Genomic DNA, 16,434 nt, shown 5'->3' with positions numbered 1-16,434 from the left:
AAGAGTTATTTTAGCTTAATGGAAACTGAAATAACACCTGCATAGCCATATCAAGGCAGCTGCAATTAGTTAATAAAACAAAAATAATAAAAATAGATGAAGAACAAATATAGGACAGAGGAAAAAAGGTGGAAAAGGTATATAAAGTGAAACATGGAGGGGAGCAGAGAACAGAGTAATATTTCATTGACCCAGAGTGAAAATGGAGGAATGACAGCAAGTAATGTTCAATAAATTTATGTGCAGTATTTCTCTGTTAACTGGAGACAGTACTTTACTTGTATGCTATGGTATGTAATCATTTTAATAAATAAAGTGACCGCACCATCTCATACATATGTGGATTTCGCTCTGTGAATGTAACATTGAGATTGACTCAATAAATGGCTGTATCAAAAACATCTTTTCCACAGTTCTTTTTGGTTTTCTGCTATTTCATAGGACTTTTTTCTTATATAGCATCCCTTCCATCCCCTCTTTCCTTCACTTGGTTTCCACATGTTACAGATGAATACTAATCTGCCCCAGCCCCATCCTGGCTTCCCAGCTCCTAGAATCTTCTTTCATTATTCCAAGATGCTCCATTCCCTGAGGCTCCTGTAGCAGTGATGGCGCAGAGGGCAGTAGAGAAAGGGCTGATGGCATCAGAGGCTGTGAGCCAGCAAGTTTACAGGACGGTTGTTGTACCTCTTAGAGAGATCCTCTTCAATCTGAAAAGAGCAGCACAGAGTCCATGAGGAGAAGAAAGGAAAGGCAGTGGAGAAAGAGGGGGGAGGAGGCTTTGGATGAGGAATATAAATCAGAAGCCCTGAGACATGCCGACATTTGCCATCTCACCAGTTTCTGAAGGTTCTTGGTCTGCTGCACCATCAGATCGAGTCTGGGCTCCAGAACCCTCTGCTCCTCCAGAGCAGCTTCTCTTCTTTGTGCCATGAGCTCCTTTTTCAGCCCCTTCAACTCAGACTGTTTCAGCTTCTGGCGCAGCAGCTCAGTCACACGATCTACGTATCTGTAAACAGGAGAGTGGGGCAGGCAGTCAGAAGTGGGGGAGGGGGAACAGACAGTCAGCCCCCACTTTAGTGGGGGATGGGGTGGAATTACAGCCTAAGAAAATACAGACAGTCCTTTAGTAAGGGGGAATAGAGAGACGTGTTCAGCATCCCTCAAAGAGGGAGAGTGAGAGGGCCTTGTGATTAGCACTCCTCTAACCATGAGGTGGAGAGAAGAGGAAAAAGGTATATGCAACCAACATGTCTTCAGTATGAGAGCAAGAAAGATGTAGTCACTACCTCTGTGGAAGAAAAGATGGACATGCAGTTAGTACACCTCTCCAAAGGGGGAAGGGGAGCAGAGAAGAACATATAGCCAACTCCCCTCCACCAAGGGAAGACAGGGAACATGCACTCAGCACCCCCTAACAGTGTAGGGAGGCATAAGAACATAAGAACATAAGAAATGCCATCTCCGGATCAGACCTTTGGTCCATCAAGTCCGGCGATCCGCACACGCGGAGGCCCTGCCAGGTGTACACCTGGCTTAATTTATAGTCCACCATATCTTTATATGCCTCTCTTAAGGAGATATGCATCTAGTTTGCTCTTGAAGCCTAGGACGGTCGATTCCGCAATAATCTCATCTGGGAGGGCATTCCAGGCGTCAACCACTCTCTGAGTGAAGCAGAACTTCCTGACATTAGTCCTGAACCTGTCCCCCCTTAGCTTCATTACATGTCCTCTAGTCCGTGTCAAATTGGACAATGTAAATAATCTTCTCTGCTCTATTTTGTCGATTCCTTTCAGTATTTTGAAGGTCTCGATCATATCCCCACGCAGTCTCCTTTTCTCAAGGGAGAACAATCCTAGTGTTATAAGTCTGTCCTCGTATTCCAGTTTTTCCATACCCTTCACAGGGTTTCATAGTGGATTAAGGGGAGTAGACATGAGGGGACTGGGGGCATCTTGCTGTTTTCAATGCAAATCACTACCAGATCTTTATGGGCAAAAATATGAACCAAAGAAGGGATGTGGCATAAAATTTAAAAATGTCAAATAAATTTAGAAAAAAAAAGACACAGACCTTGGGGATGCAAGAATCATAAAGAGATGCTGCATTCGCATGCAGGTCAGCTGACCAATCAGATCCTGCACAGTTGCTGCCATAGCGACAACCTTTTCCTTGGTTTGACCCTGCAAAATAGATGGGGCCAGCTGGAACTGGATGACAGACACAATGTCAGCCTCCTCACTCATCTCTACAACCCTCTGAGACAGGAAGAGCTCCAGCTGTGACAAAAAAGGAGACTTCCTGAACTTTCACACTACCCCATATATCCCATCTGTACCAAGTGCACCTGCATATCTTATCTATATACATTACACTCTGAAAATCTAGAAGGAAGCTCCTTGGCAAACTGCAAGTATTAAATCTGAGAGATTGAAATCAGATCCAACATATACCCTAGTTTAGGGCAAGTTCATTTCTGTCATGGTATTTGCAAAGAACATTTTGAGACATTTCCTTATGAAAACCCTCTATAATCCAAGGCACACCCTCATATGTCCTTCCCCCCCAATCCCACAGCCACCCAAAACCTTTATATTGCTCCTCATAATCCCAGGCACACACCATATCATTATGATGCCCCCACAATTCTCAAAGCATCCCCAAATCTTCAAAGTATCCCCTTGAAATGAATGATTTTTTTCTCTTTCCTATTAATATTTGGCGTTCCTTATTTAATTAATTTGAGTAATTTATATTTTATTGTAAACCACTTTGACCTTTATGTAATGGCGGGATATCAAATATTTTAATAAACATAAACTCCAGAAGTGCACTCAACACCACTCCTATAATCCTAGACCCACCCCATACCCTCATACTGGCACCCAACAAATTCCAGAAGCACCTCATGCTCTCATAAAGGGGTCCTTTACTAAGGTGCGCTAGCCGTTTTAGTATGTGCTAAATATTAGTCCATTATAGTCTATGGATGCATTAGCGTTTAGCACACCTTAGTAAAAGGACCCATCCCAACACTGTCCCACATAGTTTCAGAAGCAATCCAAAGTCCCATATTACCCCTTCACAATCCCAAGACCTCCCCCCCATTCCTCATGATAACTTCCCATGGTACTAGAACATCTCAAAACACTTCACTGTCTACCCACAATCCAAGGGGCATTCCTACCACTGCCCTTTATAATAACAGAAGCACCCCGAAACTTCCCTCTTCCAGTACTACCTCATCCCATACAAAATCCCAAAAGCACCCTAACCATTATTCTTACCCCAACTATCCCAGGAACATCTCAAACTTTGATACAGTCCTCAAAATCCTGGAAGCACCCTATATAATCTCAAAAGCACTCCAAACACTCATATTGTATTCTCATAATCCCACATGCATCTCAAATCCCTACAATCTCAAGAACTATCCCCCAAGCCTCAAACTACCTAACAAGTCCATAAAGACCCCCAAATCCTCATACTACTTCCTACAATTCAAGGGCCACCCCATATCCTATTATTATTCCTTCAATTGCAGGAACATCCCAAGTCATCCTGGGAGCACATGCCAAAGCTTCTTACTGCTCTGTACAATCCCAGAAGCACCCTTTAAGCTTAACATTGACATCCCCCCTCCCTACACACCTCCAGAAGTTCGTCAATAAACTGGTTTCGGATTTCTGGATTTTCAAGAAGTGTTAAAGCATCTTTTCCACAAGCAACACCATCTGGAACTGAATCATGAACAAAAACAGACTGTATAGATTGTAATTCTGGTTACTATACACAGCTTTGGGTGACTCTTTGGAATCAGGAATACAGTTTAAACAAAATGAACCATGCAGGTCTAGAAGAAGGTCTAGGGTAGTCTGAGTTATTCAAACTCTGGACAAGTTATGCTGACCCAAGAAAGGTCCAGATTATCCTTGTCTGTAATACATCAGCGTGTTTCTTTCTGTTTCTTGGGGGGTGGGGCTGCTGACTATGGATGTCACTTGCACACTCCACAGGGTGGAAAGCAAGTGCTGTGTGACAGCTTTGCACCTCACACTGGGTGTCCAACGGAAAGGTAACTCTTATCTGAGAAAAGTGGAAATGAATCTCCCTCCTTATAAAACCCTGCTTGTCCCTCTATGCAATTTATACAATTTTCAGTCTTCTCTCCATTTTTGTAGCTTGCTGATCCTCCTTAGCCATTTTTCCTGTAAACTGCTTTGAACCGAAAGGCTTTCACGGTGGTATATAAATAAAGATTTATGTTATGTTATGAAGAAACCATGATCTCTTAGGAGGAGGAATATCTGGGACATGTGAGCATGTGTCCCCATGACTCCTTTTTAAGTGGAAATTATTACCTGTATGGTACAGGTTTGAGCCACTTTTGCAACTTGCATATGTCCCCTTTAAAATAGTCAGTTTTAAAGGTCCTGTGCTTCTTAGAAGTGCTATGAATGCTTTTCAGGTCAGCTGTGTCTCTGACAGGAGACTGCTGGTACTGCTTCCTCTGCACAGGAGCTGGAGTGTGCTAAGAGAACCTGCCACACTGTGAGTAGCAGAGCAATCTGTGTAACATGCCCTGACATCAGCATCACAGCGGGTGGCAGAAGTGCATCCGACACCATGTTGCTACACAGAGAGATGGGGATGGTGCAGTTCCACACTTTCTGCGAACATACTGCTCTGATTATTTTTATGTTTTTACTTCTGAGTCATAGTGTTCAGTATGATTAAGCCTCCTAGTGCCCAGAGCAGAACTCAAGGAGGCCAGTAGTCTTGTTTTTGGTGATGCCTGTGCCTGTAGGAGCTTTAATGAAGCCCAGTGGATCAAAGTAATTATGGCTTTTGGTGCTTTTCTTTGCTGCACTCACAGATGGCTCTAAGGAGCCCTCTGGGTCAGCGAGTTTCAGGGTCTTACTTGATGCTTCATTGTCAACCATGTTTCTTGTTTTATTTGCTTTTGATTATCATGTTTATTAGTTATTCTTCTCCAACACGCCTTTTTTTCCTTATGCAGAAGAGCAGACAAGCATCTGACCAGTCTGAATGGACAAGACAGACTGTGGATCACAGGAAATTGTTCCAGTATGGGAACCCCATGCACAGCCAGAAAATCCTTCTAGGGTCCATCCTGGATCAGCCTTGATGCCATCACCAGTGGCGAGAATGATTATGGGGGTGGCATGGAATGAGCATACTGTGCCGGTATTGATAAGTCTCCACTGGTTGCCAATTCAATGTAGAATTGATTACAAAATTTTGATGGTTGTTCACCAAGCAATCTATGGGGTAACACCGTGGTATTTAAAGCCGGTATTGAAACATTACATACCTTCTAGACCAGGGGTGCCCACACTTTTTTGGCTTGCGAGCTACTTTTAAAATGACCAAGTCAAAATGATCTACCATCAATAAAATTTAAAAAAACACAAAGCATAATAATGTACGCAGAGAAAACGTTAATTATCATTTGTATTTGGAGGTTTTTCAGAGGTCAAGGCAGATGACTTTAAAATATGCAAAGTCACCTCAGTAACAACTATACCAAAATAGACAAATATACCCCCTCCCCTTTTACTAAACCGCGATAGCATTTTTTAGCGCAGGGTGCTGCGCTGAATGCCGTGCGCAGCTCCGACGCTCATAGGTTCCCTCTTTATTTCTGTCTGTCTTTCTCTCCCCCCCTGCCCCCCCAAGCCACTACGCCAATTTCTCCCTGCTTCCCCAAGCCAGGCCTGGCGCACACAAGCACCGGACCCACAAGCCTTCACCTCCAACGTCAATTCCGAAGTGGAGAGAAAGTGCCAGGCCAGCCAGGCAGCGATTGGCTGGCCCAGAACTTCAACATTGGAGGTGAAGGCTTGTGGGTCGGGTGCTTGTAGGCGCCAGGCCTGGCTCAGGGAAGTAGGGAAAACAAGATCGTAAAGGCAACACGATCGACTTGCATTGCCTTTGCGAACTACTGGTCGATCACAATTGACCATTTGGGCACCCCTGTTCTAGATCGTTGAGGTCAGAATCTTCCATGAGGCTATCAATAGAAGTGCCTGGTGAAACTCATTACAAAAAGACGCAAGCAACAGCCATTTCTGTGGTGGGTCCTCTGAAATGGAATGCTTTACCAGGATATTTGAGGCTATTTAAAGACAAGATGCCTTTTAAGAAGCAACTAAAAACATATTTGTTTGTGAAAGCCTTTTACTAGGGAGTGATGTTTCAGATTTTGACAGTCTGTTTTATTGAAGTCTTATTAGACATGTGCTAGTTTTAGTAAGTTAGACAGCTTTGAAGGAGTGAGTAGATAATGTTTTAATGATTGTGTGTGTATACATGATTATGTATGTTTATTTTGTAAACCACTTAGGTGGTGTAGAAATTTTTTAAATAAATATTCAGAGCTATAGAAATACAGATAAGCACAGAGCAGTTATACATGCATTCTGTCCCTCCCCCACAGAGTTTCAGATGTAACAGTGCTGGGGTTCTATCCCCCATGAGATTACAGAGACAATATTATTCCTCTACCTTCAGTCCCAGTTTCTACCAGTGTGATTTCCACAGGGGCAGCATCCTCCACATCTCTCCAGTCTATAGCATTGCTACCAGCTTCCTGCAAAAAGATCCAGGTAACATCATTTAGAAGGACTCTATGACCTTCCTGTCTCATGTAACCCTGCTACCTCCTGCTTACAGGTTAGGAGAAGTAAAACCTCTACTTCCATTACCCCTTCAGCCAACATAATAAACCAAGGTTATCAGGCACAGGATTGTATTTCATGATATCCATACCCAACCACTCTCAAGCAAAGCCCAAAGGAATGCAGAATCATCATCGGGAAGAAATAATTAACATCAGCAAAGAAAGATTTACCATTAGGTCAGGCTCCAGAGAGATATCCCATTTAATCTCATCAGCCTCAGCTCCACACAACTCCAAATCCGCAGAAGGTTCCACCCCAAAATCACCCCAGTCAATCTAGGCGAGGAGGGAGAGAAAGGAACAACATGAAACGAAGAAAGGGAGACATAGGATAAGAGATGGGCAGACAGCATGATACAGAGAGCAGAAGCAGATGAAAAGGAAAATAGGGAGTGACAAGGAGGATAAAAGCAGAATGAAGAGGAAAGAGGGAGGGAGATGAAGGGCAGGTGTGACATCAATGTAGTGAGATGAAAGGCAGGGACAGATATGAGCTCATTACACATCATCCTGCAACAGCAGAGCCCTCCACTATTGGCCTATACCTGCTAGAGAATGACACAGGGGAAAAAAATTTGTCCCCGTGAGCTCGGTTCCCATCCCCACAAACCATCTGATCTCATCCACACAAGCCTCAAATAGTTTTATACTGAACTTATTTTATTAAAATATAAAAAGAAACAATATTTTGTATAATTGTCATTTTATAAAACAAAGTTCTGGCTGACGAACTAGAGAAAGAGATCTTCAGTTGGCAGGGCTTTTTTTTAAATAAATGTTTATCAACACAACTAATATACTACTTTATCCTAAAGCAAAAAAAAAGAAATATAATTTTTTTCCTAACTTTGTTGTCTGGTTTCTGCTTTTCTCATCTTCTATTCATTCAATTCCTTCCATCCACTGTCTGCCTTCTCTCTGCCTCTTTCATATGCTCTGTTACTGTGCCTCTCCCTTCCATCTCTCCCTCCACACACTCCCCCTATTGGTCTGGCACCCATCTTCTTCTCTCCGTTCCCCCCATAGTCTGGCATCTCTGTCTTCTTCCCTTCCATCTTTCCTTCCTTCCCTGATTTTTAGCATCTCTCTCCTCCCTTCAGATCTGATATCTGTCTCCCCAATACAGCATGTGCCTTTTTTTTCTTTATCCCCTCTTTTCATCCAGTTCCCTTCAGTGTCTGTTCCTCTCTCTCTAATCCCCATTTCCCTTCAGTGTCTTCTCCCCATTCTCTCTTCCCCATTTCTGTCTTCTCCCCACTCTCTCTTCCCCATTTTCATCTTCTCCCCATTCTCTCTTCCCCTTTTCCCGTCAGCGTCTGTTCCTCTCCACCACCCCCCTTAGTACCCTATGTGCGGTCCAGCAGTCCCCTCCCTCCCGCTTGCCATGGTCCGAGCATCTCCCTCCCCCCTTTCCCCTTCCCTGGCAATTTTTTATTTTCTCAAACAAGCAGCCGGAGCCTTGAAGTGGCGTGCGACTGACGGAAAGTTCTCCTCTGACGCAACTTCCTGTTTCGGGTTGCGTCAGAGGAGAACTTTCCGGCAGCCACATGTGACTTCAAAGCTCTGGCTGTTTTTTCAGAGAAAATAAAAAATCGTCAGGGAAGATAAGGGGAATGGAGGGAGATGCCCGGTCAGCGGCGATTGTTAGGAAGGATGGAGGGGGCTGCTGGACTGCACAATCAGTAACTGCACGCGTTTCCTTCCTTAACTGCGGAGACAAGGCCATTCACTGCTCCAAGGGGCGGTGAATGGCCTTGTCCCCATACCCGTGGCGGCCACTTTTTTTCTCCCACCATTTCAGCGGGTAACAGCCACCATGTCATTCTCTAATACCTGCTCCTTGTCTATCGGTTCCTTCATTTCTTCCTCTCTGGGACACTGAATGATGTCAGGCCTGATTCCTGTTCTCCATTCATACACTGTACAGTTTCCATGTTCCTGTATGTATCTCAGCATTGGAACCACCTGTTCAGGGGGACTGCAAACAAGAGACACGGCTCACAAATTGGCACAGCTTAAATACACTGCCCATAAGAAAAGTGCCACCTGCACAAATTGTCCAGATAGATCCAATATATCCACCTAGAACTGCAACACATACATGTCTCAGAAAAACCAGTCAGCACAAATCTTTGACGCTCTTGATATGGTGAATGTTCCTGGCACTTTAGTGTGCTGTGTTTTCTCTGGGATGTATCTGAAACTGATGATGTGGTGTTTTTCCCCCACCCAGGATGTCTCTCACCTTTCACATACAAACTGCACACAGGCCTGATACATGTGAACTGCAGGGGCAAGGATACTGGCAGCAGTGCCAATCTGAGTCAGCAAAGAAGGCAGTTCTTTCACCAGAGCCAACAGCTCTCGACGCACATTCTCACCCTGCACACAAGCACAGTACAATGTTAAAGTCTGACCGAAACTAGTGGTTTTAGTTCTGGCCAAAATCAAACTGCCGACGAAAACTACCACTTGGTTTTGGCCAGAACTAGATCTGAAACTTGCCACCCACCAGCTCTGCCCTCCTCCTCCCTCCTTCCCCATTAGAAGGCCCTCTCTGTGCCCACCTTCTAAAAGCCCTGGTAGTCTAGTGGCCTCTTCGGAGTAGGAGCATTGGAAATGGATTGCTCCTGCCCATGTTGGCTGTAATTTCAAAATGGCAGCTACAGGGTTACTATGGGAAATTGCAGCTGCCATTTTTACAACTCAGCCAGCAGGAGCAGGAGTTACTTGGGATGCTCCTACTCTGAAGCAGTGACCATTCCCATGCCCTGATATCATACTTTCAGTAAAAGTAAGTGGGGCAGCACTCCCTCTTCTCACCATGATACCATACTGCTTGCAGGATGCATAATAACGGTCTTTCATCTCTGCAGCACCCAGCTGAAGCTCCTCCTCTTTACGGATGAGGTCCTGCTGCAATTGCTGGCACTTTGCAATCTGCTTCTTCAAAGATGGGATCTCATAAGTTACACTGCGTACAAAGAGACTGGCGACCTCAGCTAAGGCAGGAAACAAAGAAAAAAGGAGTTCATGTCTGCTCCCACAACCTTCTTTGCAGCCAGCAAGAACAGGGCCAGTTACATACCCAGGTATGTGTTTTCTCTCATATACAAGGATACAATCTCTTGCCAGTCCTAAGAAGGCAGAATGGGAGCAGGGTGAGAGTAGTCATGGCACAATAAAAGAAATGGAGAAACAGAGCATGGCACCAAAACGTTTAATCACAAAACAGTATGTACTACTGAACACTTAAAGCACCCACATATGCCCAGAGAAAACGCTTCATACTAAGAGCTTCATGCATACTCTGGGGGACATGTGCAACCCTGAAAGCTTCATGTACATTACACCAAGGGTTCCCAACTCAATCTCTGGGAAAGCTTCTATACCACTACTACTGACTGGGTAGTCAATTCAGAGCAGTTTACCTAATCTTCTGTAAAAGTGTTACAATACCAAGTTAGCGTTTTCTGGGAAGGTTTTCCATACTGATATGCAGCACATTATAAAATTCAGGTACCTTATGAGGGAGACACACCACACTGAGAGTTTCTGGTACACCCCAGGAGGGGACAGTGGCCAGTTCTCCAAAATCTTCAGATATGCTCCTTGGAGCAGAAGGGGGACATCACACTCAGATCGTAAGGTACAACTGAAGGATATGCCTCATTCTCAGAGCTTCAGGTACATGCCATAGGACATGCATCCCATGTAGTTATCTTACTTACCTTCATACGCTGTGAAGAATAACGACCAAATATATTCTTTGTAGATGCTTCTGTCCCTTTAAGGATTTGAACAATTCTCAAACAATGAAAATAATGAAGGTCTGAAAGATAGAAATCCCAGATATAATCCTCAATATCCAGCTTAGAGTCTGAGACCAACTTCAGGACAGTGGCCTGAAAACCAAGGGAACTGGGTTTGATTCCCACTGCAGCTGCTTGGGACTCTGGGCAACCTACTTAAACTGACATTGCCCCAGGTACAAAATAAGTACCTATATATACAATACAGTGCTCCCCCGCAAATTCACGGTCGGCAGTTCATGGTCCCGGTCATTCACGGTATTTTCCGACTGCGAATGACCGGGCAGGAGAGGGCAGCCGGAGCGCCGGCGAGTGAAAAAAATCACTTGCTGTATGCTCCAATTGCCTCTTCCTGTACTAAAGTCTGGCCTTACCAATCAGGAGCTGCGTGTCACAGCAGCTCCTGATTGGTGAGGCCTGACTTTAGTACAGGAAGAGGCAGTCGGAGAATACAGCGAATGACTTCCTTCCTGGTTTCAGGACTTCTGAAGCCAGCTTGGGGCTCAGGGGTCCGCATATGCTGAATAAACATCTGTGCTTTCTTCAAGTCTCTAAATTTTGTGGCTGCCCAAAGTGACCTTTCAGGAGTACTGTATTATGTAAATTGATTGTAAGCACAGAAAAGAGGTTTATCAAATTCTGTCCCTTTTCCCTTATTTCCAGCACAGTGCAAGGGACTGACCCCATGATACTCTGTACCCAGAAATAAATCTGATACTAACCCCTTGAAACCTGAGAGAAAGCGCCAAAGACTGACTCCTCAACACACTCAATATCCAGCATAGTCTAAGATCATTCTAGAAGTTCTGTCAGTGCTATGGTTTCACCCATTGATGCTCAGTACCCAGTGCCAGGGACTGACCACCATGACACACAATGAAAGCTTTGCTATCTGCCAGAGACTCATCCCAACTTCCTCTGCCACCCCTTTACTTGCTGAAATCAGAGGACTGTGCAAGACCACACTCACAGGACCCCGAGAGCAGCTCTCTGATCTCCTCATTCTCCGGCATGTCCTGCAGGGCTACATTGATCTTCTCTCGAATTTGCAGCACTAGGTTCTGCCATTTCAGATTGCAATGCCTTCGGTCCACCAGCCAATCTGTACAAGAAAGAAATGCATAGACTGTTAGGTGCAGCTCACTGCCAAGTAGGCACTCTCCCAACTTAACAAGTAAAACTTAACAAGAAGAAGATGCTTTTCCACTTCAGACATGTTAAGGTATAGTTACCGAGAAGTTTGCTGGTCTGAATATCAATTGGTAAATTCTGATGCACCTATTGGAAAATAAATTATTTTAGAAATAAATACAAGCAGAAATAAAATAACAGGGTAAAATGGAAGGACAGCTGCTTGACCTCAAATTATTCATGCAGAATAAATACATAAATCCCTATCAGTGCATAAATTCACAATAGATATATCACATGATACCTCACAGTGACAGAAAGTGCCTGTTTATGGTATATATTCATGTACAGATTGTATATAAGACAACCCATACTGGGTCACACCATTGAGCCCCGATTCCTGTTCTAATAGCAGTCAATCCAGATCAAAGGTACCTGGGAGGATCCCAAAAGAAAGCAAGATTCTATACTCCCTTTCCCCTGGAATAAGCAATGGTTTTTCCATGTCTACCTTATGTATCTGTTCAATATAAATCCTAGACACCACAAATATTCAAAGGCAAGAAACAGACTCCACTCAACAAGTGCAAAAAAAAAAAAAAAAAGGAGCAAACAGTTCAAGCACTTGTATATAAGAATACTATATTGAATTCACGTATTTAGAAATTAATCAACATCTGTCTTTGGAAAGCCAGATCATATTACAGTTTTAATAAAGAAATGCTTAGACACTTTCAACATGTAGAAAGTTATTTAGATGAGCCCTCACACAAAGCTCTGTTTTATGCACTGACCCCTTCACACCTAAATTACTGTAATGTTATTTAGGTTGGATTATTACTTTATCTCATGAAACATTTGCAAACTGTACAGTACACAGCAGTAAGAACTTTTTATCATGCAAAAAAAATGAGATACGAGGGTCATTTCATAAATAATGAACACTATTTTTTAAAATTTACATGTTTTATTTTTTTTCCAAGTATTTCTTTGCATTCCTTCAATATATTCTCCCTACTTTGCAGTGACCGAGTCCCAGCGTCCAGGAAGCTTCATTATTCCATCCAAGACACTGTTTTTGTTCAGTTGCCGAATAGCTCAGGTAACAGTGGAAGAAAGCTCTTCCAGAGATGCAAAACTGTGTCCACGCATAGGTTGTTTCAACTTTGGAAAAAGGTCAAAGTCTGGTGGACTCATGTCTGGACTGTAGGGAGCATGAGGTAACACCTCCCAGCTGTATTTGTGTAGTTTTTCAATGATGAGTGGAGAGCTCTATCTTCCCTACGACCCAAAAAATTTTGACGAGCTCAATCAAAAGTCAAACATGATGATTTTTGCTTATGACCATGAAGGCATCAACATCACAGACAAAGTTCCATGTGGAAGAAGTGTCACAGCAGTGTATTATCAGCTATTCAGGAAATCTTAATTTGTCTGTCTGAAAAAATTAAATCCTTGACTTCCTTGCACATTTCTGTGGAAGTTGCTTCCACAGGCCATCCAGTGTGAAGGTCATCTTCAATGGATTCTCTACCCACCTTAAACTGCTTGCTCCAAAATTTTACTTTGTAAGATGATGGGCCAGGCTCACCATAAACTGAAGTCATGCATTCATGGATCTCCTGTGGGTTTTTTCCCTTCTTTTGTGTAAAATTTTATCACTGAACTGTGCTCCAAATCTAGCAGTTTCTTACTTGATTCACATGAGGACTCTGCTGACATCCTGTCTCTTGAAATGTTAGACTTGCACTGAGCTGCAACTGTGCATGAGTAACCTTGAGACATATCATAACATGCACAGACTTGTTTCGACACACTTGCTACACTGTGCATGAGTAACCTTGAGACATATCACAACATGCACAGACTTGTTTCAACACGCTACTTTCTTTCATACTCAGGGAGATATATTATTGAATGCCCCTCGTACTTAAGGAAAATTGGAGCAATTTTCTGCAGGTTTCATATGGGTATAAATGTGTTTTTATATACAAACTGGCATTCTAATCATTACTCAGCCCCAGTGCATATAAAACTATGCAAGCTGTGTAAAAAAAATTCATATTTAATGGAAAAAGTGCACATATTGGTTCAGCACACATGTCTCGTCTACTGGGGAAATAGTTTTAAAGCTGAGGAAAGGAGGGTGTCTAGCAGCAGGGGGAGGGAAGTGAATGCAGTGACCAGCTCTTTTATTTTCCTATCGCTTTTGATGGGCCCTTATACTATTACTACTACTACTTATCATTTCAATAGTGCTGTATTCTATACTACAGTATATAGACATAAAACAGATATAGATATACAGTATATCCATGTATTTATTAATATGTAGGGAGTCAGGATATTAACTTATAGCTAGGGATACCAGACGTCTGGGAAAACCCGGGAATGTCCTCTTTTTAGAGGACTGCCCAGGTACCCGGATGGACTTTCCAAAACCCAGCAGTTTGTCTGGGTTTTGGACAGCCGCGATGAGCTCTGGCCGCATCTGGAGAGCCTGAGCATGCGTGGATCACATCACACACATCAGCGCGTGCTCCAGGCCCTCCAGCCACAGCTTGTCGGGGAAGAAGAGAGGAGGCTTTGTGGGGACGGGGCTAGAGGTGGAATGGGGTAGGGCTGAAGGCAGAACAAGGTGGGGCCATGTGTCTGGGGTTTTGCAGCCCAAAATCTGGTAACCCTACTTATAGCAAGCAGGTTGATAAATGTTTACGACTTGGTGTGTATAAGTTTCCAAGTTTATTCATATTTTGTTATACCAACTATCGATGTATATCTGGTTGGTTTACAATGCTATAATAATATAAAACATAAAATTTTAAAAATAAAAAGGGGTGGTGGGAACAAGGTTAAGATGATTACATTTGACATAAATGATACAGAAGGAGATAGGGGAAGGGAAGAAGAGTAATTACATCATAAAATAAAATTAAAAGAGGTATGAGGGGATGGGGAGGAACATCAGGGAACGGGTGATCGCTTCATAGAAGTGATTCTCATGAGAGGAAGGAAAAAGGACGCTGCAGTTGGAAAAGCAATGTTATCTTATTGTTTAGAATGCGTCCAGGAACAAAAAAGGTTCTGAGATTGGTTTTGAGTTTATTGAGAGAATTTTCATGGCGGAGGTGGGATGGCATGGCATTCCAGAGTATGGGAGCTGTGACAGAGAAATTTGTGTTTCTTGTATAATAGAGATCTTTAATCGAAGGAATGGTTAACAGGTTCTGGTCAGCAGATCTAAGGGCCCTGGATGAGGAGTAAGGAATGATAAATTTATCAAGGAAAACTGGAGAACGGGTAAGTTTGATTTTGAAAACAAGAAAGAATTTTATATGTCGTGCAGTGTGAAATTGGTAACCAGTGTGCTTCTCGAAGGAGGGGGCTGGCATGATCATACTTTATGGATTAGTTTGATAGCAGTATTTTGGATGAGTTGCAGTCGGCGTGTTTCATTTTTTAATAATGCTCAAATGTACACTTTCACCAGAAAAATACAAGAAATGTCATATAAGAAGTGAACAGTGCTGCTGTAGTTTAAATACAAGGAGTTTAAAAAAAAAAATAAAAAATGGAGGAAAAGCCTCAGACTGGAACCCTCCCACCACCATAATGGTGGTCCAAGGTGGTTGGGCGATCACCTCACTGGCAAAAAACCTCCATTTGCTCTCCCACAATATAAAAACTTTAAGCAGGGCTGTTTGTGCAAAAATGATAGAAGAAACTTTCAACTTATCTTCAGTTGATCGGTCATGATATGTAAGATCTTTATCAAGGATGACTCCTAGCAATTTTATTTTGGTTTCCATTTGGACAGGAATCTATATAGGTGTTTATTAAGGCACTTATATATCACCCTTCGTAATACCATCAAGGCGATTTTTACATTAAGATACTCTTAAGTATTTTTCCCCATCTGTCCCGGCAGGCTGTCTACCTACAGTACCTGGGGCAATGGAGGATTTAGTGACTTGCCCAGGGTCACAGGGAGCGACACAGAGATTGAACCCACAACCTCAAGGTGCTGAGGCAGAGGTGTGCATTGTATTAGAGCTGCCAATTTACTGAGTTCCAAGAGGGAGATTTTAGGCTAGTCTTGGCTCATTGAGAATCCTATCCTGATGCATCATCAGACTTGCAGCATAGATTCCAACAAGTAGAATCCTTGGCAGCTCTGTGCTCTGCTTAATTTTAAAATATATCTTTCCACTTATTCTCTCCACCGCTAAACATTTTTTGCTTCTGATTTCTAGTCACTTTTTTCTATTTGCAACTGCATTTGCATGAATGCCTTTGGTAAGTCATAGTATACTGTATGAAACATATGTGTAGTTAACAAAAGACTGTTAGCCCATCCTCTTATATTGGGCGGGAGCTAACATTGGGGATACCCGTGACGTTATATGTGAGCTCTGTTCAAGCACAACGATACACATGCACCTTTATGTATATTTCTATGCACACAATAAACAAAAACAAGAAGCCAAGGTCTGCTGCAAACCACAAACAGTAGAAAACCAAGAAGCGAATCCAAAGAATCGCGGTTTTGACATCTTTAGATCTGCTTCTTTGGGGGGAGTGGGGTTGGCTAGGTTATTTTTATGCATGTACATACGGAATTCATACATGTGACACCCCCACCCCAACCATTCCCGCTCAGCTTCCGGGTCTTACCTGCATCCTTCACTGATCCGCCACGTCCAGACTACGGAGACAAAAGACAAAACCAATCGCTGCACAGCACGGCGGCCTAACCAACCAATCAAACTGTAAATTCTGCCAACC

General features: G+C 43.1%; 1 protein-coding gene across 2 annotated transcripts; it reads right to left on the bottom strand.

Moving 5' to 3' along the window:
* Nucleotides 1-278: 278 nt before the first annotated feature.
* On the bottom strand, nucleotides 279-16,434 carry CDK5RAP3 (CDK5 regulatory subunit associated protein 3). 2 transcript variants are annotated; one of them, XM_033919152.1, is made up of 14 exons: nucleotides 16,324-16,434; nucleotides 11,751-11,796; nucleotides 11,489-11,620; nucleotides 10,438-10,538; nucleotides 9,795-9,843; nucleotides 9,530-9,708; nucleotides 8,952-9,088; nucleotides 8,540-8,684; nucleotides 6,878-6,982; nucleotides 6,532-6,616; nucleotides 3,655-3,743; nucleotides 2,077-2,282; nucleotides 838-1,009; nucleotides 279-710 (listed from the first exon to the last, which is right to left on the bottom strand). In XM_033919152.1, exons 1-14 carry the CDS (start codon nucleotides 16,327-16,329, stop codon nucleotides 645-647), a joined length of 1,518 nt encoding a protein of 505 aa, XP_033775043.1. In that variant the 5' UTR covers nucleotides 16,330-16,434; the 3' UTR covers nucleotides 279-644. The 2 variants fall into 2 exon arrangements, with proteins under 2 accessions (XP_033775043.1, XP_033775044.1); XM_033919153.1 differs by having other exon boundaries at nucleotides 2,077-2,186.

This window comes from Geotrypetes seraphini, chromosome 13 (genome assembly GCF_902459505.1).
Source record: "Geotrypetes seraphini chromosome 13, aGeoSer1.1, whole genome shotgun sequence".
Classification (NCBI taxonomy): Eukaryota; Metazoa; Chordata; class Amphibia; order Gymnophiona; family Dermophiidae; genus Geotrypetes; species Geotrypetes seraphini.
This window is presented reverse-complemented; position numbering and strand designations above follow the sequence as displayed.

Bases quoted from the DNA above. Each gene is read 5' to 3' on its own strand.
- CDK5RAP3 (XM_033919152.1), bottom strand. The intron at 6,617-6,877 runs GTAAATCTTTCT...ATCTTTTTGCAG, and splicing joins CTCTGGAGCCTGACCTAATG to GAAGCTGGTAGCAATGCTAT. The intron at 3,744-6,531 runs GTAGAGGAATAA...TTCATGATTCAG, and splicing joins GGTAGAAACTGGGACTGAAG to TTCCAGATGGTGTTGCTTGT.